The sequence below is a fragment of the Arachis stenosperma genome, chromosome 5 (assembly GCF_014773155.1).
Source record: "Arachis stenosperma cultivar V10309 chromosome 5, arast.V10309.gnm1.PFL2, whole genome shotgun sequence".
Lineage (NCBI taxonomy): Eukaryota > Viridiplantae > Streptophyta > Magnoliopsida > Fabales > Fabaceae > Arachis > Arachis stenosperma.
The window spans coordinates 14,663,271-14,690,931 of record NC_080381.1 but is presented as its reverse complement, the minus strand read 5'-3'; the positions used below and the strand labels follow the sequence as shown (position 1 = coordinate 14,690,931).

The window sequence follows — 27,661 nt, the reverse complement described above, 5'->3', positions numbered from 1 at the left end:
TCATTTTGACAGTTAGCATACATTTCAGTTAGTAAACACTTCAAATAATCCGAGCATAATCCTCGGAACCCTAACATCACAAGCCGAGCTTATCCCTCGGAAAACCTCCACCACAAAAACAAGTCAAAGTTTTTTCCAACTAATCCGAGCTTCATACTCGGAATCCAACATGCGCATACCGAGCAAAATACTCGGACAAGTACATACTAACATTTCCCACATTGGTCCCTACCGCGCATTCTAACAAATGAACATTTAAAATTAATTCGAGCTTCATACTCGGAGAACAACGCGCACACTCCGATAATAATACTCGGAGAAGCACAGGTAAATACAAACAAACGCAAGCAATCACCAAGTTATTCGAGCGAAATCTTAAAAGCTCATTCAAACACAAGCCCTATATTAAAGCCTCAGCTCTCCTTATTGACAATTTGATCAGACAAAGGATGGCTCCCGCCACCTTCAATACACGCATACAATTATTTTTTCAACAACAACATACCATTAAAACTTATCGAAATACCACACTTCATAAGTCATTATCAAGTCGAGCTACATACTCGGAACTCAAAATGCCGCTAGCGAGATTAATACTCGGAGTTGTTTAACAAAATCAAAACAGTCACAAGTTTAAAAACTACTACACCTTGCACAAAGCAAAAAGAGTAAGCTAACAAAAGCCTATTCTGCCTTATCACCTATGCTGGATCCTTCACTTTCACTCCCAGCAACAGCCTCGTCATCCACAAGCTCGCCATTAACGACCACCTTTAGAACATCAAACTTTGAAGGATCAGTTTCCGGGTATAGCACCTTCACCTGGGAAACAGAACGGTCAAAGCCTTGAGCAAAAGCCTCATAAATCCCGCTTTCTAACTCTTTGATCCGAGCAGAAAGCTGATTGTTCTCGGACTCCATAACTTTCAGCTTCTCAGATGAAGCCTTTTGAAGTTTCTTCTCATCAGCCAATTCCAAATCTTTTTTCTCCATGGAGGAAGACAACTCAGCAATCTTTTCATCTTTCTTCTGGATAATTCCGGATAGCTCTTCAACACGCGTAGCCTCTTTCTCCTCCCTCTCTAAGGCAAGCTCCTGGGACCGACCAATGGCAACTATCCGAGCACCAATAACCTAAGAAAAAAGCAAGTCAGTAAACAAAAAACACTATGAAGAGAGCCTTGCGAACACAAACATTAAGTTATACCTGAAGAAATCGGCTAACACCAGCTCGACCAACTTCATCAATCATCCTAATATCATCTGGGAAACAACAGAGTTCATCAGCCATGGTAGTAAAAGGATATAGCTTGACCCATAGAGACCTAGCATGTTCGTTGGCTGGATATCCATGGAGCCTTTTTTGCGATTCGTACGCAGACTCAACCATCTGTAATATCATGGAGGACTCTTCTTTACACTCTAAGACCTCGGCAGGATTACCCTGAACATGTCCTCTCTTTCTCTTATGCTTCTGACCACCCTGAATCAAAGCAGCAGGACCTTTCCCCATATTGGAAGAAACCTCCTTCTCACCTTTTTTGCGCTGACTAAAGTAAGACTTCAGCCCCGCAGTAGTAATAGCAGGAGCTTTCTCGGCTACAAACCAATAAACAACCAAATCAGGAAGAACATATCAAAACAGAAAGCAGAAAACAAGCACAGTAAAACAAATTACCTATATGTTGATATACAGCCTGCCTATCAGTATCCCATTTCAACATCTCGGCAACCGACAATAAACCCTTTGGACCCAAAGACTTAAAGAGAAAATCCATTACAATATCATCATCAGGGAGCCTATCATCTACGTCAAGTGCTTGATATGGCTCGGGACACCAAAACAAAGGAAATCTCTCGACTAAATGCTCGGTCAAATAAAAAGGGAACTCCTCAGGAACACTTCTAACTTTCACAAACATGGATTTGAAATCCTTAAACGAAGACTTATACAAACCAAATATGGCACGGCGAGGATAACTACTAAGGTTCACCCACAAACCCCGATTAACCCCTTTCGCCTGAAATAAGGAAAAAAATAACCTAAGAGACGGTGGCTGATCTAGTAAATCCATCAAAATCTCGAAGGCCCGAATAAAGCCCCAGGAATTAGGGTGAAGTTGGGTTGGAGCACAGTTTAACCAGTACAAAACCCCACACTCAAACTCAGTAAAAGGAAGCTTCACACCCAACTCAGTAAATAAACAGCTATACATATAGAAGAAAGACCAGTCATCTAGCCGATCACAAACCCGATCTCCCCTCCCACAAGGTAACAATTCAATCCTAATGTTACTACCCTGCCTAACCCAAATACTCGACCCCAACAGCCTTACGGATTCTTCATCATCAAACTGAGACATACGCTCTCTCACCTTAACGTCAACCCAGTCATAAGGATCGCCGACATTACAGTTCTCCATAGACAACAAGAAAACAAAAATAAGCAAATGAAGACAGAAGACAGAAAAAGCCAGAACTAACCTTGCTTGCTCATTTTTTTCTCAGGAAGGGAAAACAGATTTTTTCAAAACACAGCAGAATGAAGGAAAAGGAAAATGCAACACTAGAGATAACCCCCAAAAGACAAACGGTTGCCAAAACATTTAATCCAAAATGTTAAAAAAGAGGTAGCAATAAATGACCACAACATCCAACGGACAGGGGTACCTAGAAAAGCGGGCAGTTTTCACATCAATCATGTCATAGTGGCACAAAAAACAAAGCCACTACTACAGAAACGTCTTGCATTCTTCATGGAACTAAACCGAGCTTTGGGGGTTGCAAGGAAATATACGACAGCTCGGTGACCGAGGATTACGACATTCTTGGTCCAAAAGCTCGCCTTAGTCCTGTCCAAACCAAGGCAAGCTTGGGGGCTATAATACGTCACCCTTATCCTCGGTCAACTGCAAAGCTCGGCACGTGGACAACTAAGCTCAGTCCCGCACCAGACGCCCGGAATACTCGGCACGTAAGCAGACAAGCTCACTCTCACCCATTCGAAAAATAAGAAACGTGCTCAGCAAACCGAATCACATAAAAATAGAAAATCATAACCAACCTACAAACTAGGACTTATCTACATGAAAACGGTAAAACAATCCCTATAAAACCGAATTAACATTCTCGACTAAAACCAGGTTCCACTATCAGTCTTCATATTCACTTAATTACTCTCTCTCTCTTTTGAGAATATTGCTAACTTGAGCGTCGGAGTATCTTTTGCAGGTATTCCCACCGCGGTGTTTAATCTTGGCCGACGTGAAGCTCTTCCTCTCGGTTGACGGTTTGCTCGGAAGTGCTTAAACTCGGCCTACCTAGTGTTCGGACGAATCACCTATAATATCTAGAACTTAATTAGCGATGCCAATAATGACATATGGCAATGTCCCGGTGGTAACATATAAGTAACATAAAAAATATTAATATTATGTGTAAAGAAAATAATATATGTAAAAAAATCACATATTTTAATATATATTTTATAAACAATTAATTTATAATACAAAAAGTCATAATGACCAATAATTTTAATTAAATTTAGTCATTATTTAATTAGTAGGCATTATTTTTTTTCAAATGTCTCACATACGTATTATGAAATTTTAATTTTATTACTCATTTTTTTTCAAATACTCTATTTGTTGGTCTAAAATTTAAAAAATATTCTATTATAGATAATAAAGAATTTAAACAATGTGAACAACAGACTAAAAATTTGGTCCAATGAAATAAAAAAAAACATTCTACCCAAATTATCCAATCAAAAAATTCTATTTAATTAAAAAAATTAAACCATTTATTATGCTCTAATTTACTAAAGCAAGCTTTTCTCCCAAATCTTCTACAGTTGCTGCTGTCGCTTGGTCACTAACCATCTCCATCATTGCTGCCGCGATCTTTCTTACTGTCGCTGGTTCATCAACAAAGACCCTTACCGACGTCGCTCTCCTCCAGACCGGAAACGAACAGCGCCGCCAGACTCCTTGTCGCCGTCGCTGCTTGGCTTGCCAGACACTATCGCCGACGTTGCTCATCCCTAGTAAAAATTACTATCCACTTAAGAATAAAAATAATCATTCGCATATATAAAAAATTGAACATCCACTATATTTTAATTATATATATATGTGTGTAAAGAAAATAATATATGTAAAAAAAATCACATATTTTAATATATATTTTATAAACAACTAATTTATAATACAAAAAGTCATAATGACCAATAATTTTAATCAAATTTAGTCATTATTCAGTTCGTAGGTATAATTTTTTTTCAAATGTCTCACGTGATGCGTACTATGAAGTTTTAATTTTATTACTCATTCTTTTTCAAATGCTCGTTATTTGCTGGTCTAAATTTAAAAAAAATACTCTACTATATAGACAACGAAAAATTTAAACAATGTAAACAACAGACTAAAAATTTGGCCCAATGAAATTAAAAAAAAATATTCTACCCAAGTTATCCAATCAAAAAATCCTGTTTAATTCAAAAATTTTAACCATCTATTATGCTCTAATTTACTAAAGCAAGCTTCTCCCCCAAATCCTCTACAGTTGCTGCTATCGCTTGGTCACCAACCATCTCCATCATCGCCGCCGCGATCCTTCTCATTGTCGTTGGTTCATCAACAATGACCCTCACCGACGTCGCTCTCCTCCAGACTGGAAACGAACGGCGCTGTCGGACTCCTCGTCGCTTTCGCTGCTTGGTTTGCCAGACACTGTCATCGACGTCGCTCATCCCTAGTAAAAATTACTATCCACTTAAGGATAAAAATAATCATTCGCATACATAGGAAATTGAACATCCACTATATTTTAATTATATATATATATAACTAAATCCAATCCAATCAAATAACTATCTACATAAAAATTAAAATAACCATCCACATACCTACTAAAATGACCATCCTGAACTGGCCATTGAAGTAGCTTCACTAAAAGGTCGTGGTAAAAACGATGCAATGACTAACACTGCTACTGCTCCTTCAACGGTTCGACAACTACTAACAGCGGCCACCGGTGAAAATAATGGTAGGTAGTTTCCTTCCGTGATGGTGAAAGATCAGTGCACCTCGACGGTCACGTGCCTCTTGAGCTATTGGAGGAATAATGACAAAAAGTGCACGCGGTTTAAGAAGATCATTATTTTTGGGTGAGATGAGAGAAGAGAGATCCAAGTAAGAGTGTCTGGATGCGAGTACGTCAATGTTAAGCGGCAAAGTAAATAATGAAGTTAGGTCCATAGTTATCAGTACCGAACCGGTAATCAACCTGATGAGATTATTGGGTCATTGAAATACTGGTTCAACCGTTGAATTACAGGTTAAACCGGTTGATTCGGTTATAATTAAATAATTATATCAAATTTAATTTCTTTTTATAATAAAATTTTTATACAAAATTAAGTTATTTTACTATTTCAATAATTTATTAATTAATTATATATATGTTGAAAAAGAGTTAATATTAATAAATATTATATAATTATCAATAACAAAAATATGGTATGATTACTAAAAATATTTTTATTTATTTTTTTAATTTAAAGAATATTTAACAATATTTAATATTTTTAATAATTATGTAAAATTAAAAAATAATTAATTTAAGTGAGTAAATATAAAATAAAAAATTAATTAAATTAAATATAAAATTACTCGTTAAAATAAAAAGACAAAAATATAAGGAGATTTTAAATTTTAAATGAGTAAAAGAATTAATAAGATATAATTATTAATTAAGATATATACAATATATATATATATATATATATATATATATAAATGCATTTATAATATCAAAAAGCATGTTAGTTTGGTGGGTTGCAAACTCTTTTATTTTTCAGGAGCGCCAGATTCGACTGATGACCAGAATCTAATTTTAATAGTTAATTTAACTTTTATTTTTAAAATCATTGTTTAAGTTATTCAACATTTACGTTATTTACTTATACTTTTTCATAAAAAATTCTTCATCCCTGATTGCTTTGCATTGTAGCTCCTTCCAAGCAAGGAGATCAACAAAATCTAGCGGGCATTACCATGCAAATGGCCTAATAATTTATTATTATTAAAAGTTTATCATACCTTAATTAACTACATCTTTTGTCACTTAGCTTGTGGTTTCACATGCGCAACGTCTGCACCTTGCAATTGGCACTACAAAACCCAATGATCAAACCGTCACAAGCCTGCTAATTGCACTTCTCAATTTGTTTCCAAGTAGTAACAAAGCTAATGGTCAATTAGCAACCGTTAATCACGAAGCAATTATGTTTACTTTTCAGCTGTACGCGACATTATTGTGTTATATATATACGTGCATGGTTTAGCATTCTTATTACACCAACCTTAATTGTCTCCATCAAATTCCAACCATGGAGAAAACCATCTTGCTCATTGCCCTCCTTTTCATGCTTACTTGCAACCCAACTTCAATGGCCGAAGAGTTCATAGAAGAAAACAAAGGCCACCAAAGTGAGTTACGAACCTACATTGTTCATGTCAGTAGGCCAGAAAGGAATAACAATGGCGTTTCTCTTCAATCAGAAGAGTTGCATGGCTGGTACCAAACACTTATGCCGCAAACCATTGCAACCTCCATTCAGGATCGTATGGTTTTCTCTTACCGCAACGTGGTCTCTGGTTTCGCCGTGAAGTTGACACCAGAAGAAGCCAAAGCTTTGGAAGAGAAAGAGGAAGTTGTTTCAGCAAGACCTGAAAGAACCCTCACTCTTCACACAACTCACACTCCATCTTTCTTGGGTTTGCGTCAGGGACAAGGGTTGTGGAAAGATTCCAACCTTGGAAGAGGCGTTATCATCGGAATTATAGACACCGGAATATTCCCCTACCATCCTTCCTTCAACGACGAAGGGATGCCGCCTCCACCGACCAAGTGGAAAGGTCATTGCGAATTCACGGGACAAAGAACATGCAACAACAAGCTCGTTGGTGCAAGAAATCTTCTCAAGGAAGCCCTTGAAGAGCCTCCTTTTGAAAACTTCTTCCATGGAACACATACAGCTGCAGAGGCGGCCGGAGCATTTGTGGAAGACGCCGGTGTTTTTGGCAATGCCAAGGGAACTGCAGCTGGGATGGCACCCGGTGCACACGTGGCAATGTACAAAGTATGCAACGACAAAGTCGGGTGCACAGAAAGTGCCATTCTAGCTGCAATGGACATTGCCATTGAAGACGGCGTAGATGTTCTCTCTCTGTCTCTTGGTTTAGGCTCTCTTCCGTTCTTCGACGACCCAATTGCGATCGGCGCCTTTTCGGCCATCCAAAGCGGGATTTTCGTCGGTTGCTCGGCGGCTAACAGTGGTCCTGAATACGGCACTTTGTCAAATGAAGTTCCATGGATTCTCACCGTTGGTGCAAGCACCATTGATAGAAAAATAGCAGCACTAGCAAAGCTTGGAAACGGTGCAAAATATCAAGGAGAAACATTGTTCCAGCCCAGTAACTTTTCGTCAGAGCTATTGCCACTTGTGTATCCTGGTTTAAATGGAAACAATGAATCTGCTTTCTGCACACCCGGATCCTTAGACAACTTTGATGTCAAAGGAAAGGTTGTGGTTTGCGATTTAGGTAAGATTTCAAGTGTTCTCAAAGGACAAGAAGTTCTGAGAGCCGGTGGTGCCGCCGTGATTCTGACCAGCCCAGAAATCGTTGGCTACAGCACCCCCACCAGCGCTTACCCTCTCCCTGCAGTGCAAGTAGGCTTTGGCGCAAGTTTCGCCATCAAATCTTACATAAACTCATCAAGCACAGCACAAGCAACGATCTTGTTTGAAGGAACAATAATTGGTGATTCACTTGCACCAGAAGTTGTTTTCTTCTCTTCAAGGGGTCCAAGCCAAGAAAGCCCTGGAATCTTGAAACCAGACATAATTGGACCCGGGGTGAATATTCTAGCAGCATGGGGTGTCTCTGTAGACAACAAAGTACCATCGTACAATGTTGTCTCCGGCACTTCAATGTCATGCCCTCACCTCAGCGGCATTGCGGCTTTACTCAAAAGCGCGCATCCTGATTGGTCTCCGGCAGCTATTAAATCAGCTATCATGACCACTGCGGATACAAAGAACCTCGGAGGCCTACCCATTGTGGATCAAAGGCATTTGAAGGCTGACATTTTTGCAACGGGTGCAGGACATGTTAACCCTAATAGAGCAAATGATCCTGGTCTTGTTTATGATATCCACCCTGATGATTACATTCCTTATCTCTGTGGATTGAGTTACACGGACAGAGAGATTGGAATTCTTGTTCAAAGGAAAGTGGTGTGTGCCAATGTTAAGGTCATAGCAGAAGCACAACTCAACTACCCTTCATTTTCTATTATATTGGGGTCTACTTCACAATACTACACTAGAACGTTGACCAATGTTGGACCAGCAAATTCAACCTATAGTGTGGATATTGATGTGCCTTTTGGTTTGGGTGTGAGCGTAAACCCTTCTCGGATAAGGTTCAGTGAGTTGAATCAGAAGGTTACATATTCGGTGGAGTTTATTCCACAAGTGAGAGAAAATAGAGGAAACCATAGCTTTGCTCAAGGTGCTCTCACATGGATATCTCAGAAACACACTGTTAGAACCCCCATTTCTGTTATTTTCAAGTGATTACATTTATACATGGAGTTAGCAGAGGGTGATGCTCGAAAAATAAAGGGAATGTAGTGTCTGCACAAGTTTCAAGGGATAATGCTCTTGCGCGCGGAATGCCTGTTATATATGCAACTTCGTTTGCAACTAATTGCTTCTTATTTCTTTTTATTTTTTAAATGGAATTGATTTATTTCACAATAGCTTTTGCTCAAGATGTTCCACCTTACAATTCAAATAGTTCAAATGTTATTGTCTCATTCTTCAACTTGACCAAGTTTTTAATTTCATTAATATATATGTATCATTAAATCACTTCATGAAAATGTGCATTAAAAGGTCTTTAAAAAGTAAGAGTAATTAAAATAAGATAAAGAATTTTGGTGATGTTTTTCACTAAAAAATATAAAACAGGTGATGTTTTTACTTAAACCAAAATTTAAATGAGATGTTATATTAATGACTGTACCCTCCACTCAAACTACTTAAATTTCTAATAATAATAATAAACCAAATAAACTTGGTACCAAATGAATCTTAATTCTCAAATCTCAATACATCAATAAGCTACATTGTGTGGAGCGCCTATAGTGAAGCTCAAAATATAAGCTCAATTTTTAAATCTCCATAAGCTTCCTGTAAGGCATCAATCAAGACTTCTAAAATCAATCAAGTTATCATTGTTGATAAGCAAAACTCTCCAATTCAGAAATACATCCATGAAACACCCAAAATTGAATGTTAAGATTGCCAAGCTTAATTAAATGCAAGCCAGCATTAATACTGAGATTAACATTAGAAACTGGCATAAATCAGTGTTGCAATTACATGCATGGAGACTCCTAGTCCTAGTAAAAATCTTTATTCATTTACTCTATACAATACTAATATATATGACACTAAAAAGAGTAACAAGAACTTTGAAATGCCGCATGCTTCAAATTTTCAATTGAATATGACAGATATAGGGATGCTAACTGAGTACTCTCCAGACAGAGACACCCACTTAATAGAGCCCTGAACAAAAGTGTTATTCCCTCTGAGACTTTCATCTTCAGGGATGAACTCAACCAGATATGTAAGCTTCTCTTTCACCTCTTGGAATGTTAATGTGGCAGGGCTTATGCTCATTTCAACAGCCAAAGGCGCTTCAACTTCCACAACATAAGTCGAATTTGCAGGCCCAACATTTGTCACTGTCCTTGTGTAGGACTGTGAAGTATTCCCCATTTCAATAGAGAATGAGGGATAGTTGAGTTGTGCTTCCTGGATGATTTTTACCTCAGAGCATCTCACTTTCTGTTGCAAGATAGTACCAACTTGTTTGTCTGTGTAACCCAAACCACATAGATAAGGAATGTAATCGTTTGGTTCAATATCATAGATGAGTCCTGGATCATTTGCTTGGAGAGGGTTGACATGTCCAGAGCCAGTTGCAAATACATCAGCTGGTTCAAGCCATTGGTCCAATATAGGTTCACCTTCAAGGTTTGCTTTGTGAGCAGTGGTCATTATTGCTGATTTTATGGCAGCTGGGGACCAGTCTGGGTGAGAGTTCTTCAACAAAGCAGCAATGCCACTGAGATGAGGGCAAGACATTGAAGTACCTGAAACAAGTTAAATGTTATTCATACAACAATGTTAATAGAGCAATATTTGTTTCCTCCTTCAAACAAGTATATGTCTCTTAATGTCTTTGTAGTACTGTGTACTAATTTGCGTGTATCAATTCACAATTAATCTGAACTTATTGCGTGCCATGTAACTATGACAGGCCTATAAAAATGTTATATGGTAAACTGTACCTGAAATCATGTTCATTGGTGGAAAAGCGTGGTCCAAAGAAACAGGCCATGCAGCAAGAATGTTCAATCCTGGTCCAATTATGTCTGGTTTCAGAATCCCTGGACTTACATTGTTTGGACCTCTGGAGGAAAAGGAAGCAACAACTGGGGCAAATGGATCTCCGATGATAGTTCCTCTAAACAAGACTGTTGCTGTTGGTGCTGAGGTTGAGTTTATATATTCCTTGATTTCTAATCCAGCATGGTAACTCACATGTGCCGCAGGAAGAACATGAGGGTCAGCAAGGGTAGTATAACCTCTAATCTCACTGTTCATGAGGATCATGGCAGCACCACCAGCATTCTTAACTTCTTGTCCCTTGTCTATTCTTGCAATATCTCCACCTATCTCACACAACACTACCTTACCCTGAACATCCAAACTCTCCAATGATCCTGGAGCACAGAATGCACAAGATTCATTTCCATTTTCTCCTGCATACACAAGTGGCAATAGGGTTGGTGCAAAGTACTTGGGTTGGAATGCTGATTCCCCATGAAATTCTTTTCCATTGCCAAGTTTGGCTGATGCACTTATTTTTCTGTCAATGGAGCTAGCACCAACGGTGAGAATCCATGGAGCCTCATTGGACAATGTACTATAGCCAGGACCTTCATTCCCAGCTGAACAACTAACAAAAATGCCATTGCGAATGGCTGCGAAGGCGCCCAATGCAATTGAATCTTCAAAGAATTCAAAAGGGGGGCCTCCAAGAGAGAGGGAAAGTATGTCCACGCCATCTTCAATGGCAGCGTCCATACCAGCTATGATTGCACTTTCATAGCAACCATCAAGTTGGCAAACTTTGTAAATTGCTAAATGGGCAAAGGGTGCCATGCCAGAAGCTGTACCGTTAGCATTGCCAAAGATACTTGCACCCTGCACAAACCTCCCTGCGGCCGTGCTGGCCGTGTGAGTGCCGTGGCCAACATCATCGAAAGGAAGATCCCTGCTTGAGTTTTTGACAAAGCTTCTTGCCCCAATGAGCTTGTTGTTACAAGTCCTCTGCTTTGTAAACTCGCAATGGCCCTTCCATTTTGCCGGTGGAGAAGGCATTCCTTCACCAGAAAATGATGGATGTGAAGGGTTTATTCCTGTGTCCAACACTCCAACTATGATGCCTTTGCCATAGTTGGAGCCTCTCCACAATGGGAATCCAGTTTGCAATCCCATGAAGCCTGGACTATGAGTTGTGTGTAAAGAAAGGATCCTTTCGGCTCGAATGGACACAACCTCCTCCCTCCCTTGCATGCTTTTTGCTTCTTCTGCTGTCAGTTTCGCAGCAAATCCAGACACCACGTTTCGGTATGAGAAAACAAGGCGCTGCTGGTTCTGAGTCTTGGCACTCTCTGGTAGAAGTGAGTTGTACCATCCATGCAAGTCGTCATATTGAAGAGAATCCTCACCCTGAGGCTTTTGGACGTAAACAATGTAAGTAGTCAATAGATTGCTTTCATTTTCAACTACCATTTCCATAGCTTCTTGTGCTGAAGTTGCACAGAAAGTTAGAATGAATACAAAAGCAAGAAGCAATGTAAGTTCCATGCTGTTGGACGGTTTTCCATGCTTGGCTTCAGTCATGTTTGCACTTTTGATCAAGTAGCAAAGGTGCTAGTTTCTTAGATTGCCATCAACTAGCACCTCGTGTGTTTATAGAATGTAGTGTGGAGTGAAGACAAATATGGGATATGGATGTTAACGATGCTATAGCTTTCATGTTAGGGAATGTTTGAAGATTGAACGCCGTTCTTGACGAGAAGTACAACCAGCAAGAGCTAGCTGGTAAGCTATTATCAATGTAAGACATTTGAAAATAGATTTCAGCCTTAGTCCTCATCGCCAATGATCTAGGTATTGCAGATAATAATAATAATAATAATAATAACAATAATATGAAATGTTGATTTAAGTCCTTTAACATCTTTTCTAGCCATTTCTGACTATCGAAAGCAACTAACAGAAAGTATCAATCACATTTATATGTAATCCAGTGATCTCAAGATCTACTATAACAGAGAATATAAAAATCCAGAGCATGAGGTTTGTATTCTAAAATCTCATAACATGTTTGAATTTTCAACATCGCCTGAATCCCAAAAATCTCATAGCACGTTTAAAGCATTTGAGTTTCTTACACTCGCTAAACCAAAATAAGCATTTTTTTTTTATAGACAATTATCCAGAAATTATTCAGATTAGAAAAGTACATAACTACATACATAGAGTGAAAGTTATTGCCAATCTAATTCTACATTCTGTACAAATAGCTCAACAGGACTTAATTAAGCCCTGTGAGTTACTCACTTAATAAGAGGTACAATACTACATCTTAATTCTAGATAAATTACAATTAAATTTTGTTTCACGAGTTCTTATGGAATAGGGCCACCCTAAGATTGACAACTCCACAAGTCCAGGATGCAAAACGTCTCCATGTTGGAGCAGTTATATCCAAGGCAGAGATTACTGATTGCTCCTTTGAGAGCTGGTCCTGTCTCTATCAAACTCGTCCAAATTGCTGGAAAAAAAAAAAACCCACTAAGGAATCACATAATTGACTTTCGGTTTGAAAAAAACAATTGGTATGAGATGAAACCTTTTTACCTATAATCACCATGCGAATTACTTCTCAATGATTCCGTCTGTTTGAAAGATGGTTGAGCTGCCTGTAAGAACTTAGATGGTTAGTTATGGATTCATGTGATAGAGACATGAAAATAGTGAAATAATAATTATCTGCATACTGACACCGAGGCACAATTGTTTCCTGCATCTGCTATGGATCTCCAAGTATTCTTCATAGGACTGTGTTAAAAATACATAAATCAGGAGACAATCTGAATCATAATAATTTATTTCATTCTAATATATGGATTAGGGGGCTGCATTGTTGATGCATGCAAACACCTAGAAACTTGAGGAGAGGGGGAGTACAACATGCAGGAAATGACAATTCCTCTACACATCCGTTGACAAAAGAGACTGGGGAGGTATATGGATTAGGAGCTATATTTTTAACAAGAGTCTCTTCCAAGTTAACGCCACATGAGCCATAATATTCCTGTTATTTCATAAATAATAGCAAAAAAGAATCTTCAATCCTTGTATTGGAGCTCATTAATGATTAATTGAGTATCCATTATAGCAACTCTGCTAGCATGACTAAGATGTATATAATTAGATCATTTATTTACCATAGTTACATCATTCATTGTATATCTTTAATCTAGTTATTACAGCTGTACAATTAGTTAGAATAACAATTTTGTTAGTCACGTGTAAATAAGATCATTCTTTGTATAGTACAGGGAGTGATTTTGCCACACTAACGGAAAACCTTCAGCTCTATCTTCCATATTCTCGCCTCTCCTTCTTATTCTTCTTTCTTCTCTTTCACCATTTTTCTTTCTTCCTTTGCACAGCCTCACCAGCTCACTGGCTCAGATGCCAAGTTTCAACACATTGTGGTTTTCACTTTCTCGAATTGTAAAATTCATAGCAATTCATCATATTCTTAAGGACAACCAAAACAACAACTTGCAAGTAAAAAAAGACAAACAAAACAATTGACATGATAAAGGAGGAAAATTTCACATACCATGTCAAGAAAATCATCTTCTGTTAAGGAACTAAAACGAGCATGTTTAGTCCCTGACACTTTTGATGACACAGTGGTGGTAGGCAATCTTTTGGTGATTGTTGTCCCACTGAATCTATTGCTTGCTGAATGAAATTGACTTAACTCAGCTTGATTTTGGTAAAGCATGGAAGAGTATGGCAGGGACATTGACCATGATAAATGGAGTGGATGGAAGTTATAGTCTTCACCTCCCGCAAAACCCCCTGATGTCTTTGAATGATGCCCTTTCCAATATAAATCATCTGTGGATGAACTGCAAATTCATAAACCAGTAAGTAGAAGCCTTCTTCTAGTGTAGTTAACAGCACATTATCTTTCACCTCTAACAAGCCGTACCTCGTCAGCAGGCCATCCACCTCGTTTTTACCGTCAAGGAGTTCACAAAGAGCAAGACCAATATCTGGTGATAACTCCTGCAAAGGGTACTTGATGAGAGACTCATAAAGTCATGCAATATGAGCACAATTTTGCAAGATCCAAGATAGAATAATAATAACCAACCTGGCAATCTCTACTAATTTTGACAGGTTTGTAGTCATTCAAGGGATTCTTCAGATGAAGAGTCTTATGAAAGGGAAGGTCATTTAAACGCAGCCATTTGACATTAAAACTGCGACCCCAAGGATTACCCTTACCACTACCCTCATTCCAAACATTATCTCTCCTCCACCCAATGGAGGAAGTCATTTGTGCATATCCTTGGAAGCAGCCACTCATGTTGACACTAAATATAAGGATTACACTATCTGAATTCTGCAAAAGCATGCAAAGAATCATCAAGAGAATTCAATTTAACTTATAGTGATTTCTTATTATATTATTTGCTGCACTAATGCCAATAAGAAGTTACTTTTAATAAATAAACTTGAGCCAAGACAAGCAGGGATCTTACATGAAAAGCTTCTTCCAAAATGGGTTCGTTCATGACTTGAGTAGCCCAAATTCCTTTCTCAACTGATAAACGGATGTTTTGATGATTTAAACTCTTAATGATAAAATATTTTGTATTATATATGCTTTCCACTCCAGTTCCAGTTGTCATACTCATACCTATTTGACAATGAGAAAGTCCAGCTTTACCACCCTAATTATATTAATGTATTCAATACACTAACTTGAGTTCTCTAATAAAAGATTTACAGACAAATCACAAATCAGAAGCAAAAAGAAATTACTGCCATAATGAAAAGAAACAAAGATCATAGGAAAACTGCATAAATGCTCATGCTAGTATGCATATATTAGAGGGTACGAAACTGTATTTATGATTTTTTTTTTAGTCTATAATATCATTCTTAGTATTGAAGTCAGTGATTCTAGAATACACTTAGTGTAAAGTTTGGTAGCTATTTGCTTTCACTAATAAGAAAGTCTAAGGAGTCAGCACTTTTATTAAATTCTGGCCAGCACTTAACCAGCAAAAAAAAAAAAAGTAATAGCTAATTGATAGCTACAAATTACAAAACCTGCTGCCCCCTAACACTACTCTTGACTAAAAAGTTGTAACTTTATCCTTTTTTGGGTCCATCATTTTGTCCTGTATAGACTGTCTGTAATCTTAAATACATAATTTAATCCCCTTCATTCAATCCCTTAAAGATAATCCAAACAACATATAACATAAAGGCTATTTAATTTAGAAGATATGTAGGTGAGAATAGAACATATGTCAACTACCTGGGTCATCTGAATTTCCAATGTCATGCTTCCATTCAGTGAGCGAAGAATCAACTACGGATGCATTTTCCTTTGCACTATCAGAAGACATATCCTAATTGACCTGTCATGAAAGTGTGAATGTTTAATTAGACCAAACACTAAAAAGGGGAGAGAAGAACTGAGAAGGGAAACAAACAACTATGCTGAAAACATAGATTGCTACACCATTCTACACAAACAGCTATATCTCTAAAACATAAAGGAACTTAGAAACTTGGTTTCAAAAAGTAAGGCCGGTAAAGTAAAATACGGTACCAATTATAAAATTTGAAGCAAAGATGAAGAGGCTATCAATGTTGTTATCGAGAAATTGTAGATGAGGTTGGAAGAGAGAGAAAGAGAGAGGCTCACAATAAGGGAAAAGGAAGGAAGTGGGATTGGGAGGTGGGACCCCTAGCTGTGCTGTGGCGTTATCAGCTCCGGATTCTGCTTCTTCTTCTTCTTCCACCTTCGGCTGCGGCTAATGGCTAATAACAAGTGAGAAGTGAGAAGTGAGAAGTGAAGTGAAGTGAAGTGTTGTGTTTTGCTGCTGCTACTCACGCCTTTCTCTCACCCAAGCTATTTCATTCATAAAATCTTAGCTTCTTTGCTTTTTTCTATTATTATTTTTTTTTTTTTTAATTTCAGTTGTCATGTTGTTCTTGCACAATGCTACTAAAATTCAACTTCATTCTCTTTTTTTTTTTTCCTGCGCAGTGTTGTTTTTGTTTGAAATGACACATAAATAGTTTCTAATTTTCTAGGTTAGTGTTCTAGATTTCTAATAGTGTGACAAGCATAAATTAGTTTTTGGTTCTTCTGTAATACATTTTTTTGCTTGTTTTAGTTTAATTTATTTGTTTTTATTTTGGTCTTAAAAATTGAATTTTTGTTCATACGATTATTATGTATTTTTTATTTTCTATATATATTTTTTTATTTGATTTTTAATAAAAAATTTCATATATTTTATGTAACGAAAACATACACTAGTTTTAGTCTTAAAAATTGAGTTTTTGTTCATATGATTAGTTATTTCTTTAAATTAGCAATTGATTTAAATAATATATTCAAGTTATTGTATTCGAATAAATAAGTTTGACAATTTATTCTTGATAACCAACCTCCAAAGAATATTTTGGTAAAAAATTACCATGTAAATAAAAATAACATTTTTTTACATATACGTTAATTATTATATTACTCTATACTTTTCATTTACATTTGAGTATTTTACACTATAGTTAAAGACCTAAAGCCTATAGTCATTTATGAATTTATGATTTTGGACGGATAGTCTTTTATGAATATATGTTCCTGCCGTCACCCATTTTTGTCCGGATTTGTGATTGAAACCTTTAATAGTTAATTAGAAAGCCCAGCCCAAGGATAATATCTTAAATGGGCCAGACTTAGATTTGGAAAAGACCCAAGCTACCAAATTGGTGGGCCATCCGGGTTGTCAGCACCCAAGCTATCTAATTGGTGGGCCAGCCGGGTTGCCAGCTACTTCTACGACCATCACAAAAAAAAATTTCGTACACCGAAAAAAAAAATTCTCCCTCTTCCGTCGCAGCTTCAACATCTATTAACTTTGCACGAAGACTTTGGTCAAGTTTTCATCTTCTATACCTTGTTGCATTAGGTACACCCGGATTCGAAATTTGCTAAGCCCAAATAGTTGATGAAACTTTTAAATATTGTGTGTCTGAATGAATTTGTAATGCCTAAGACTAGAGCTGTCTAATTGATCTGAAAAAAAAAATCCACGAATTTTCCAATCTCCAAACCCAACACGGCATTCTCCACTTTGCCACCGTCGGATACGGAGGAGATCATGGTGCTAAGGTCGCGTTTGGCTCTGACGATTGGAGACGTGGCTCGGGAAGAGTCCTGACAATGTGTTGCGGGGGCGCCGCCGAACTAGAGTATGCCACTGTCGCCTTTTCTTTCATCCAATTGTGTGTGTATTAAATAGTTTAATTGCTGCTGCTGCAAGAAAAATGTTGTTGTTGAAAATGTGAAGTGTAGTTATGATGAGCCGTGGCAGCTCAAATCAATGTGTTTGAAGCTGCAAATTTTTTTTATTATTTTTACTGCTCTATGATTTATCTACTCTTGAAAAGATGCTTTTGCGGTCTTGTAAATGAGCTTTAATATTTTTTACATTTAAATGATGTCTTCCTAATGTCAATGGTTTGGAAAAGAATTTGGTGATTGAATTGAATTGAATTGATGATGTTAATGGTGATTGAAAGAAGAAGAAGAATTGGTTTGTGTTACTGGTTAGTGTATGAAGAATGAGGAGTGGACGATGAAATTGGAGGAAGAGAAGGAGAGTGGTCGAGTGGAAGAGAAGGACAAGATTGGAAAAACAAATTTGGATTCCTTAATAAATTATTACAAACATTTGAAATAAAAAAAAAGCATACTTCACCAGAAAAAGAAAAAACAAAAAAAAAAGTGCAAGAAGCCAAGAATATACCTACCAAATTGGTTTGGATTATGACGTACCACAGCTTGTATCAATCAAATCCGAAAACATAAATACATCAATACTCTTCCTTGCTAGAGGAAATGGCAACAAAAGACAGAGAGAGAAATGAGAATCCAAAATAGCCAACCAACTTAAACTAGTAAAATAGAGGCCTCATGGATAGCCTATTATTATAGACAAACTTCAAAAACTCGGTATTAGTACACATGATGATGATGCTTAATAATTATTATCATCTGATAACGATCATCAGTTAGGGACACCTTCCTGAGTCTTTCTGAATAATTTGTGCTGAATATGCTGAGCAAAAGTGCGAGGAGGGAATAGTGCTGGCTCTGCATCCGTGACAAGCTCCGGCAGGGGCTTCAGTATGATCTTCTCCTTAGGAGGTTCACAGAAAACAGCCCAAGATATCCGAACCTTTTCCTTGTTGACCAAACCCCTGTGGAGAATGCTCTTGTACTTACCATTGCTGAGGATCTCAATGGTGTCACCAATGTGCATGAGGATGGAATCTGGGACACACTTTGCTGTGATCCATTTGCCCTCATAGTAGAGCTGAAGACCAGGTACCATGTTGTGGAGGAGGAAAGTGAGTGAACTAACATCTGTGTGAGCTTCAACTCCAAGTGCAAGTTCTGGCTGGGGACAAATAGGGTAGTAATTGATCTTTAACTGAAGTAGAAGCTCTTCCATCCCTCCAACTTCCTTCTCCAGCCTCCCTTCTTCTAGACCCAGACAAAGAGACAGAGCCCCAAGAATCTTGGTCGCTAGTCCTCTCAGTTGCCTTGCATACTCGCTTGTAACCTCACTGCAAAAACACATACATGTATACATATTTATTTAATGACACATGGTTCCATTACTCATCAAACCAAAGATGCAAACTACTCACGTATAATCACAAGGTTTCTTGGGCCAGATGGACAAGTCACGCTTATCCTCTGGGAAAACAAGGTGGAAGAAGTAGTCTTCCCACTCAAGCTGTCCACTTGCATTGTTAGCAAGCTTGCTTCCATACCCTTGAATCTTGCCAGATTCCTGGTCGTTGGCATACTTCTCCTTCTCCTCTATCGGCAGCGAGAAGAAGGTCTCCCCGGCCTTCTTCAAGCGGTCGATGAGGTCTTGGGGGATGCCATGGTTGACAAGGTGCATCACACCCCATTCCTGCGCCGCCTTCTTGAGAGTCTCATGGCACTTGGCTCTCACAACCTCATCCGGAGAATCGATTTCCTTGAGGTCAATGGTCGGAACTTGAGGGCCTTCCTTCTTCTCTTCCTCAAATACATCACCTATGTTGGTCAACTCTTCTTGTGGCCTCACATACTCTTTGGGAATGGATTGTATCCCACTGCTTGCTAAGCTTTCAACTCTTGAAGCCACCCTAGTTGCCATTGTACCCTATATGTATCTAGGTAGGTGCTAATAATCGTTTGTTCTTCTATGAGTTTGTCCGCAATGAATCTTGTCTATATATACACACCCCGCCCTTTCATTCAGATTTCTTAAGGCAGTTTCAACATATGTGATGTGTATGTGACTCTGTAGTTTAAGAAGTGTGTGGGACATATTACAATATTATATGATGTGATTATGATAGTTATCACGTGAACATCTCAACCGGCCACTCAACATTCAACATTCAAACATTAAAGGTTGGGTGGCAGCTAAAGCATGATCATCATTGCACAAAACCTTGCCTAACCTTCCCATCTGTCTCTTCGCCAAGATTCTTCTTTTACCAACAAGAAAAATAATCTGGGTTATTAAAGGTTATAAAGTAAATATACGATTTAAAGAAACAAACAAATTGGGGATGGAAAAGGAACGGTTGATACGGTAAGAGGCGTGCCACCAAAACCCTCAGCCACATGCTCCGCTGCCCATTTGATACTGTAATATTGTTGTAGCTAATTCATGATAGTCCAGGAGAAAAAGATTTCAATGGAGAGCAAGAATAAACATACGAAATTAATTTCTAATTAGTTAATATTAGTTAATTTTTTATTATAAAATTATTTTTTAAATTTTAATTTCTTAAAAAAGATATAAAATTTACTGTCAGAATTTAAAATTTAAAATTTGGAATATAAAATTTAATATTAAAAAATGGTTATTATGAAAAAATTGACTCCAACTCATAATATTGATTCAACATAAAATCAATATGCTGAGAGCTTGAGAATCTAATTCATATTTGTTATCATTGTAAAAGAATTAATTAAAATAAACGCTTACAAAATTGTGTATGGGATTATATGTTTAAATATTATTGCCATTAATAAAATTATATTTTTATCAAAGTCAATAATCCTACAGAAGAATCATCAAAAATAGATATAAGTATAACTCATAAAAAATAATCCTATTGAAGAATCAGTTACTAGTACCAGCTGCAGGGACACTTGTGGTTGTAATTCTGGAAGAAATTGATAAAGTAATAGAGTGAGGCAAAAAAAAAAGACCTCTCTTATTTTAGAATTAATAGCAAAATGCAGTTAGCAAGAATTAAATATGAAATTTTACAATCACATTTACATTTGTTGTTCCAATTCTGACTCTTGTACGACTATTGTAGAAATATGGGGAGGTTACCATGCTTCAATATTATTTGGGATCAATATTATCGGAGGATCCGGGTTAAGTTAGATTACAATGATCCAACATTATCTTCATATTATTCGTTTTCCTTTAGTGTTACTCTAAGAAGTGTTGAATTATAATAGTATTTTGATTTTGATTAGATTCTCTCCTTTAATACTTGTTCTTTGTCTTTGATTCATTGTGTATTGATACTGAAAGCCACGGAGGATGCAACTACTGTGGAAAGCCACGTCGGTAACACATAGCTTCAAAACACATCCACGTGGCCAGGTCCAAAGGGAATGCTAGATTTTTGTGTGTGGACACATGGTGAACGATGAAGTCCACAAGTCACGAAGACATGTCAGAGAAAACATACGGTGAATCAAAACAAAGTTCCAAAGTGATGTCTCACACAGCAGAAGCGAGAAGAGAAGAGAATTGAAGAAATGAAAGGAACCAAGAATAATAAAGTGGTTTCAACTCCCTCCACACGTTTGCTTCATGCCTTATCTTTGAGCTCGCTCTCCCTCCCTCCAAACAAAAACCACCCTCCCAACTTCCCCAAATGCACCTGGTTCCACATAACACTGCCATAAACACTGCAATCTTCTTGTAGTAATACTATATCCATCACCATGGCAAGCAAGTTATTAGCATTTGCATTGGCACACCCTCGTGCTCCTACCCCAACACCTCTCATTCCAATATCTTCAACTTATTCTTCCTCTTCTGCTAATTTTGGTGCCCACCACCTTGTTCAAGTCAGTGGCCGCCACTTATGTCTCCGCCGCCGACTCTTGATGCTCTCCCCCAAGGCCACTGCCGATCAGCAACAAGGTCTTCTTTTGTTTCATATCTATCTATCATGGTTGGTCTTAACACTGTTGATTATTGTTCCTAATTGTCTCTTTCATTTCAGGCAAGGTTGAAGAAAATGATGGTGTTGATGATGATGGCAAAATCCTACAATATTGTAGCATAGACAAGAAAAAGAGATCAGTTGGAGAAATGGAGCAAGAGTTTCTTCAAGCACTCCAAGTATGAAACACCCCTCTAAAAGTCCTAACAACTCTTTAAAATTTACCCTAAGTCCTATGAAACACCCCTGTTCTTCTGCTTTGTTGAGCAGGCATTCTATTATGAGGGGAAGGCGATTATGTCAAATGAGGAATTTGATAATCTAAAAGAAGAACTCATGTGGGAAGGGAGCAGTGTTGTCATGCTAAGTATGGAACATATCTTTAATTTTCTGACCCCTGATACTGAACTACTGATATAAAAATAGTATGATACATGAATGAATTCCTCTTGACGTGTAACTTAATCTTTTTTTTCAAGTATTCCTTGGTTCATTTGTGCAGGTTCTGATGAACAGAAATTCTTGGAAGCTTCCATGGCCTATGTTTCTGGAAAACCAATCCTGAGCGACAAGGAGTTTGACCAGTTGAAATTGAGGCTAAAGGTTTGCTACAGCTATATATTTGGTTGATGAAACACTTTAGTAGATTATTTTCTGGCAGAGAAATTTGGAAATACAGTTGCAATTTATAGACTAGATGTTCATATCAAGTGATTCCACTGTTGTTTTCTAGATGGAAGGGAGTGAGATTGTGGCCGAGGGTCCACGATGCAGTCTTCGTAGTAGAAAGGTACTAATCATTATCATATGCATATGCATTTTTTTCACATGTCAAATTCTTATTTATTCCTTAGTCCTTACTAGTAACTACTATTGACAGGTTTATAGTGACCTATCTGTTGACTACTTAAAGATGTTTCTGCTCAATGTCCCAGCAACTGTGGTTGCATTAGGATTGTAAGTATAACTCTCTTTCCATGTCCCAGCAACTTAACTTATTGGTCTGCCTTGATTTTTCAAGAATCCATGGTGATTCACATATTCCATTTGGAGTGAAACAAACCAGCTTATAGTTGGCATGGTTAGCATAATTTCCTAGTGCCTCAAAATTTCTTAATTCATGTGTTAGGTTCTTCTTCCTCGATGACCTTACTGGTTTCGAGATCACATATCTTCTAGAGGTATGCTCTTTAATTTCTCCTCCTTCTCCCTTCTCCCATTGCTTGCTGTATGTAGTTTGATTGTTGGTTGTAATAGCATCTGAATTGGTTTTGTAGTAAAATATGAACAAAGCTAAGACAATTGAGACTTTGAGAGTGATTCCTCTTATATGCATACACTGTTAATTGTTGAATGCAGCTTCCAGAGCCGTTTAGTTTCATTTTCACATGGTTTGCCGCTGTTCCCCTCCTTGTGTGGTTGGCTCAGTCACTTACAAGTGCTATTATAAAGGATTCCTTGATTCTAAAGGTACAAGAATTTCTGTAACACTGTTTATATTTTGAGGTTATACCATACCATACCATACCATAAACTAAACTAATTTGTTTTTTGAAGGGTCCCTGTCCTAACTGTGGTACTGAAAATACTTCATTCTTTGGGACTATACTTTCTATTTCAAGTGGCGATTCCACCAACAAAGTCAAATGTGAAAAGTAAGTATAACACTACTTCACTTACTCATTTTATATAATAATATTTGTTTATGATGGATAATTAGTCTGACAATCGAAATTAACATTATGCTCAGCTGTGGTACCGCATTGGTGTATGATTCAACTACAAGATTGATTACATTACCAGAAGGAAGCAGTTCCTAAGTGGAGTACGTGAAGATATATAAGACACACAAATGGGTAGTGACTAATTTTATCAACTCAGAAAACAGTGGTGATAAATCACTATTGTAATATGTGCCACCACTATCATACTTGAAAGCTTTAATTATATGAGCTTTGTGTATCATATATTACCAAGAATTGTTCATACACCACTGGATGAGATAGTGCAATCAGGATCCTTATTCCTTAATTAACACGGTCACCGATCAAGTTTCAACTCCAAATTCCCCATCCCCTGTATAAGAATTGTGCCAAACAACCCTTAAAAGAATTATTACATTGACTAATGAGAATTAATTTTCTAATCTCTACCCGGTGATGAAATACACCAAACAACCCAACGGAACCTGCCCGCACGTTATCCTCTCATAAGAAAATCATGTTGTAATATAATATATATTCCTCTTTTTTTAATATAACTATGAATTCTGGAAGAGTCACCCTTGCTAACAAAACCGTATAGTTCACTTACTAAATATCAATTAATTCCTAAGGTCAATATTGTGGCGGCGGGAAACAATAGAAGAACGACAATATATTGTGGTGTTGACTTTTGGAAGATTAGAGGCACCATACCATGTTCGTGGAGATCACGAAGGCAAGTTCTTAGTTACAACATACGTGTCCAAAGAATTTGGAACTTATATATATATAAGGAATTGATGTACTTGTCCGTGACCATGGTCGCATTGCATTCCTTTTCTAAGGAACAGTAATATCTGGCACAATTCCAACCTATAATCATGGCCTCCATTCTTCAATGTCGTCGCAGCTTTCTAATTGCTTTCACATGCATCTTCGCAACATTCATGGGGGAGTCAAAAGTAGTAATGGCAACATTTCGACCAAGTAGCTGGGCTCTTGCACATGCTACCTTTTACGGTGATGAAACAGCTTCTGCCACCATGGGTATATATATATCTTATCTTAATTAATTATTCCTTAATTACCGTTGCTTATCTTAATTAATTTCACTATGGCTTCGAAGGAGGAGCATGTGGGTACGGGAATTTGTTTCAAAGCGGTTACGGGACGGACACGGCAGCATTGAGCTCAAGGTTGTTCAACAACGGGTATGCGTGCGGGACATGCTACCAGATAAAGTGCTACCAATCAAGTGCATGCTATAACAACGTGGCCTTCACAACCGTCACTGCCACCAATCTTTGCCCTCCAAATTGGTCCGAGCCCTCCGATAACGGTGGTTGGTGCAACCCTCCGCGAGCCCATTTTGACCTGTCCAAGCCGGTCTTCATGAAAATTGCCCAGTGGAAGGCCGGCATAGTCCCCATTCTATACCGCAGGTATAATCTAACAGGTTTGACTAAATTGTCATCTAAAGACTCAATTATTAACTTCACATTAATACAACTGCACGTGAGTTTTCATGGCATAAAATATTTCTCGTAACTTATTGGTTAACGTATCAGAGTGCCATGCCAAAGAAAGGGAGGGCTTCGATTTAATTTCCAAGGGAATGGATACTGGCTATTGGTGTATGTGATGAACGTGGGAGGCGGAGGAGACATTGCGAGCATGTGGGTGAGAGGAAGCAGAACGGGATGGATTCAGATGAGCCACAACTGGGGGGCTTCCTACCAAGCGTTTGCGACTCTGGCTGGGCAGTCTCTGTCTTTCAGGGTTACTTCTTACACTACTAAAGAGACTATTATTGCATGGAATGTTGCTCCTTCTAATTGGAACTATGGACTCACTTACTCCTCCGCTGCCAATTTCAGATAAATGTATGTAATGTGACTAAATAAGTCAGAATCTGTCGCCACAACCGCATCGGTTGCCTTGTTTATTAGATGATTTTATGTGAAGATCATATTTAAAAATTCTTAGATGAATTAAGATGTTTGATTAATAATTTTCAAATTTTCAATAACAAGGTATAACGTTGTGCTTTTCCACCACCGCTAGAGGTCCAATTCTACAGTAGATAAATTCATTACTCCCAGTTCTTGCCAAGTCTTTGGTGCCAGCAGTGGACAATTAATTAAATAGTGCATGGCTTTATTTTAGGACATTCTTGTATTTAGGACATATAGCTTAGAAATTGAGAATTCTAGTTTTGAGATGTTGATTTACCGGTAGACCTCCATGGATAACTTTTCAAATAAAGAGTTTAAAACTTTGATGAACCAAATTGATTTCCAAATCATCTTTCGGGTGAAAACTTTAGGAGGAATTCTATTGGGGTGTCAAAAATTTGAATGCAACTGTATAACCAGAATTCATAAAGTAAGGCCACTCTTTAATTTATTTAAGCTTCGATTTCTTCTAATGCCGAGTATATTTTGAGTCATACGAGGGGTTAATAAATGATGTATTCTAATAACCATTGATCAGAAGTAACTGTGAAATCCATTGAAAGTTTTGGTTGAGACAATAATTGAGGTCCTTAGATTATATCAGTATTATCACCCCACACTTCTTCAAAGTTAAAAATTAAATCATCCCTGCCTATTTTCCATTTTAGACTTTTTTTTTTCCCTAGAACCTTTTGCCTTCCAAGATACTTCATCCCCAAGATGGATTGATTTTTGGTTGGGTTTTTATAAATGATGAGAAGAAAGAGTACTTGCTTTTGAGTATTTTATAAATTAGAGAGTTGGTTTTAAAAATTAGTCTCCAACCTTATTTTTTTTTTAACATAGCTAAATTAAATGTTTTCAAGTCTTTAAAATCCAATCTTCCTTAGTTTCTATCGTGACATGAGTGCAACTTGGATGAGCTCTGTTTTATGTTGTTCCTAATTTAGACTTGGACCTCTCATTATGTATGAATCAGTACCTTAGCAAGTTTACATTATGATTACTGATTAGTGAGTGTGCTCATCATGTAATCCATGAGAGAGAGAACTCTTTATTATAATAGTGTCGCAGATAATTCAATACATCTTGTGTTACATTGTTTTTTTTTTATCCCACCAGAATTATACCATTTTCTTGTGAATATTTTTTATTAGCATATCAGAAAGTTTTAAGCAACTTAAGATGTAAATAGGAATGGCGGTACCAATTATTTTAATTAGAATTTCTCTTTCACTTATGGATAATATTGATTTTTTTCACACTTAAAGCTTTTTTTGAGACCTTATCTTCAATATATTTTAATTTGTTTTGTTTCGATCTGTTAACAATTACAGAAAAACGAAGATATTTATTCTGAGAACTAACATAAAAAATTTGTAGAAACTGAGCTAGAATCATTTGGATATACTCGAAAGTATTTTGGTCGAAGAAAATCGACGAATTATTTAGATTAATAAACTGACCACTAATTCGACTATATTATTGTAATAGGTGACTATTTTTAGACTAAACTAATCTACACATTAACCTCAATGTTGGTAAATATTGAATAATTTAATATAAGGAGCTACTCCAATAAAGATGTTTAAAACGTTTTTTTAAGATGTTTTTTAATAATTAAAATTTAATAAATATAATCGATTAAATTATGTTATTTTTGTCAAAATTAGACTAGATAAATTAATTTGATAAAAAAAATAGTGAATTAAATTTTGAATCAATCTAAATTAATATTATTTTTTATAAAAAATGACTACAATACTTCTATTATAAAAAATGACTAAAATACTCTTATTATATATATTAATTTTAAGAATTCTAAATTTTAGCCATTTTTTCCTCTGTTGTCATAGGATTAGAATTTAGATCTTTCAATATATATATATATATATATATATATATATATATATATATATATATATATATATATAATAGGGGTATTTTAGTTATTTTTATAATAGGGATATTAGAGTTATTTTTATAAAAAAATATTAATTTAAACTAATTTAAAATTTAATTTATTAATTTTTTAGCTAAACTAATTTGTCTGGTCTAATTTTAATAAAAATAACACAGTTTAATTAATTATATGTATTAAATTTTAATTTTTAAAAATATCTTTTAAAAAAGACATTTTTGATATCTTTATCTAAATGACTCCTTTTAATATAATACAAAATATAACAAGTTATATTATTAACTTTTTGAAAATAGATTAATTTAAAGTTTTAAACTATATAATGCCATAT

General features: G+C 36.8%; 6 protein-coding genes across 9 annotated transcripts; 3 read left to right on the top strand and 3 right to left on the bottom strand.

The window, feature by feature from the left end:
• Positions 1–6,372: 6,372 nt before the first annotated feature.
• LOC130982322 (subtilisin-like protease) lies at positions 6,373–8,868 on the top strand. The gene has a single exon (XM_057906289.1). The coding sequence runs from the start codon at positions 6,392–6,394 to the stop codon at positions 8,642–8,644; it is 2,253 nt and encodes a 750-aa protein (XP_057762272.1). The 5' UTR covers positions 6,373–6,391; the 3' UTR covers positions 8,645–8,868.
• Positions 8,869–9,394: 526 nt separating this feature from the next.
• LOC130982464 (subtilisin-like protease 3) lies at positions 9,395–12,082 on the bottom strand. Its single transcript, XM_057906478.1, has 2 exons — positions 10,432–12,082; positions 9,395–10,233 (listed from the first exon to the last, which is right to left on the bottom strand). The coding sequence occupies exons 1-2, from the start codon at positions 12,050–12,052 to the stop codon at positions 9,572–9,574; spliced, it is 2,283 nt and encodes a 760-aa protein (XP_057762461.1). The 5' UTR covers positions 12,053–12,082; the 3' UTR covers positions 9,395–9,571.
• Positions 12,083–12,622: 540 nt separating this feature from the next.
• LOC130979631 (uncharacterized) lies at positions 12,623–16,406 on the bottom strand. Of its 4 annotated transcripts, none has more exons than XM_057903111.1 (9): positions 16,182–16,406; positions 15,789–15,891; positions 15,004–15,195; positions 14,613–14,864; positions 14,448–14,524; positions 14,070–14,364; positions 13,220–13,276; positions 13,076–13,137; positions 12,623–12,989 (listed from the first exon to the last, which is right to left on the bottom strand). In XM_057903111.1, the coding sequence occupies exons 2-9, from the start codon at positions 15,813–15,815 to the stop codon at positions 12,935–12,937; spliced, it is 1,017 nt and encodes a 338-aa protein (XP_057759094.1). In that variant the 5' UTR covers positions 15,816–15,891; positions 16,182–16,406; the 3' UTR covers positions 12,623–12,934. The 4 variants fall into 4 exon arrangements, with proteins under 4 accessions (XP_057759094.1, XP_057759092.1, XP_057759093.1 ...); XM_057903109.1 differs by having other exon boundaries at positions 15,004–15,161; XM_057903110.1 differs by having other exon boundaries at positions 15,004–15,161; positions 16,086–16,389.
• Positions 16,407–18,246: 1,840 nt separating this feature from the next.
• On the bottom strand, positions 18,247–19,734 carry LOC130982365 (leucoanthocyanidin dioxygenase). The gene is made up of 2 exons (XM_057906340.1): positions 19,202–19,734; positions 18,247–19,117 (listed from the first exon to the last, which is right to left on the bottom strand). Exons 1-2 carry the CDS (start codon positions 19,699–19,701, stop codon positions 18,556–18,558), a joined length of 1,062 nt encoding a protein of 353 aa, XP_057762323.1. The 5' UTR covers positions 19,702–19,734; the 3' UTR covers positions 18,247–18,555.
• A 1,564-nt stretch (positions 19,735–21,298) lies between these two features.
• LOC130979175 (PGR5-like protein 1B, chloroplastic) lies at positions 21,299–23,786 on the top strand. Its single transcript, XM_057902547.1, has 10 exons — positions 21,299–21,729; positions 21,812–21,930; positions 22,022–22,118; positions 22,254–22,354; positions 22,485–22,541; positions 22,632–22,708; positions 22,881–22,932; positions 23,111–23,221; positions 23,309–23,406; positions 23,502–23,786. Exons 1-10 carry the CDS (start codon positions 21,528–21,530, stop codon positions 23,569–23,571), a joined length of 984 nt encoding a protein of 327 aa, XP_057758530.1. The 5' UTR covers positions 21,299–21,527; the 3' UTR covers positions 23,572–23,786.
• A 156-nt stretch (positions 23,787–23,942) lies between these two features.
• LOC130979177 (expansin-A7-like) lies at positions 23,943–25,523 on the top strand. The gene is made up of 3 exons (XM_057902548.1): positions 23,943–24,501; positions 24,581–24,896; positions 25,023–25,523. Exons 1-3 carry the CDS (start codon positions 24,336–24,338, stop codon positions 25,333–25,335), a joined length of 795 nt encoding a protein of 264 aa, XP_057758531.1. The 5' UTR covers positions 23,943–24,335; the 3' UTR covers positions 25,336–25,523.
• Positions 25,524–27,661: the final 2,138 nt, after the last annotated feature.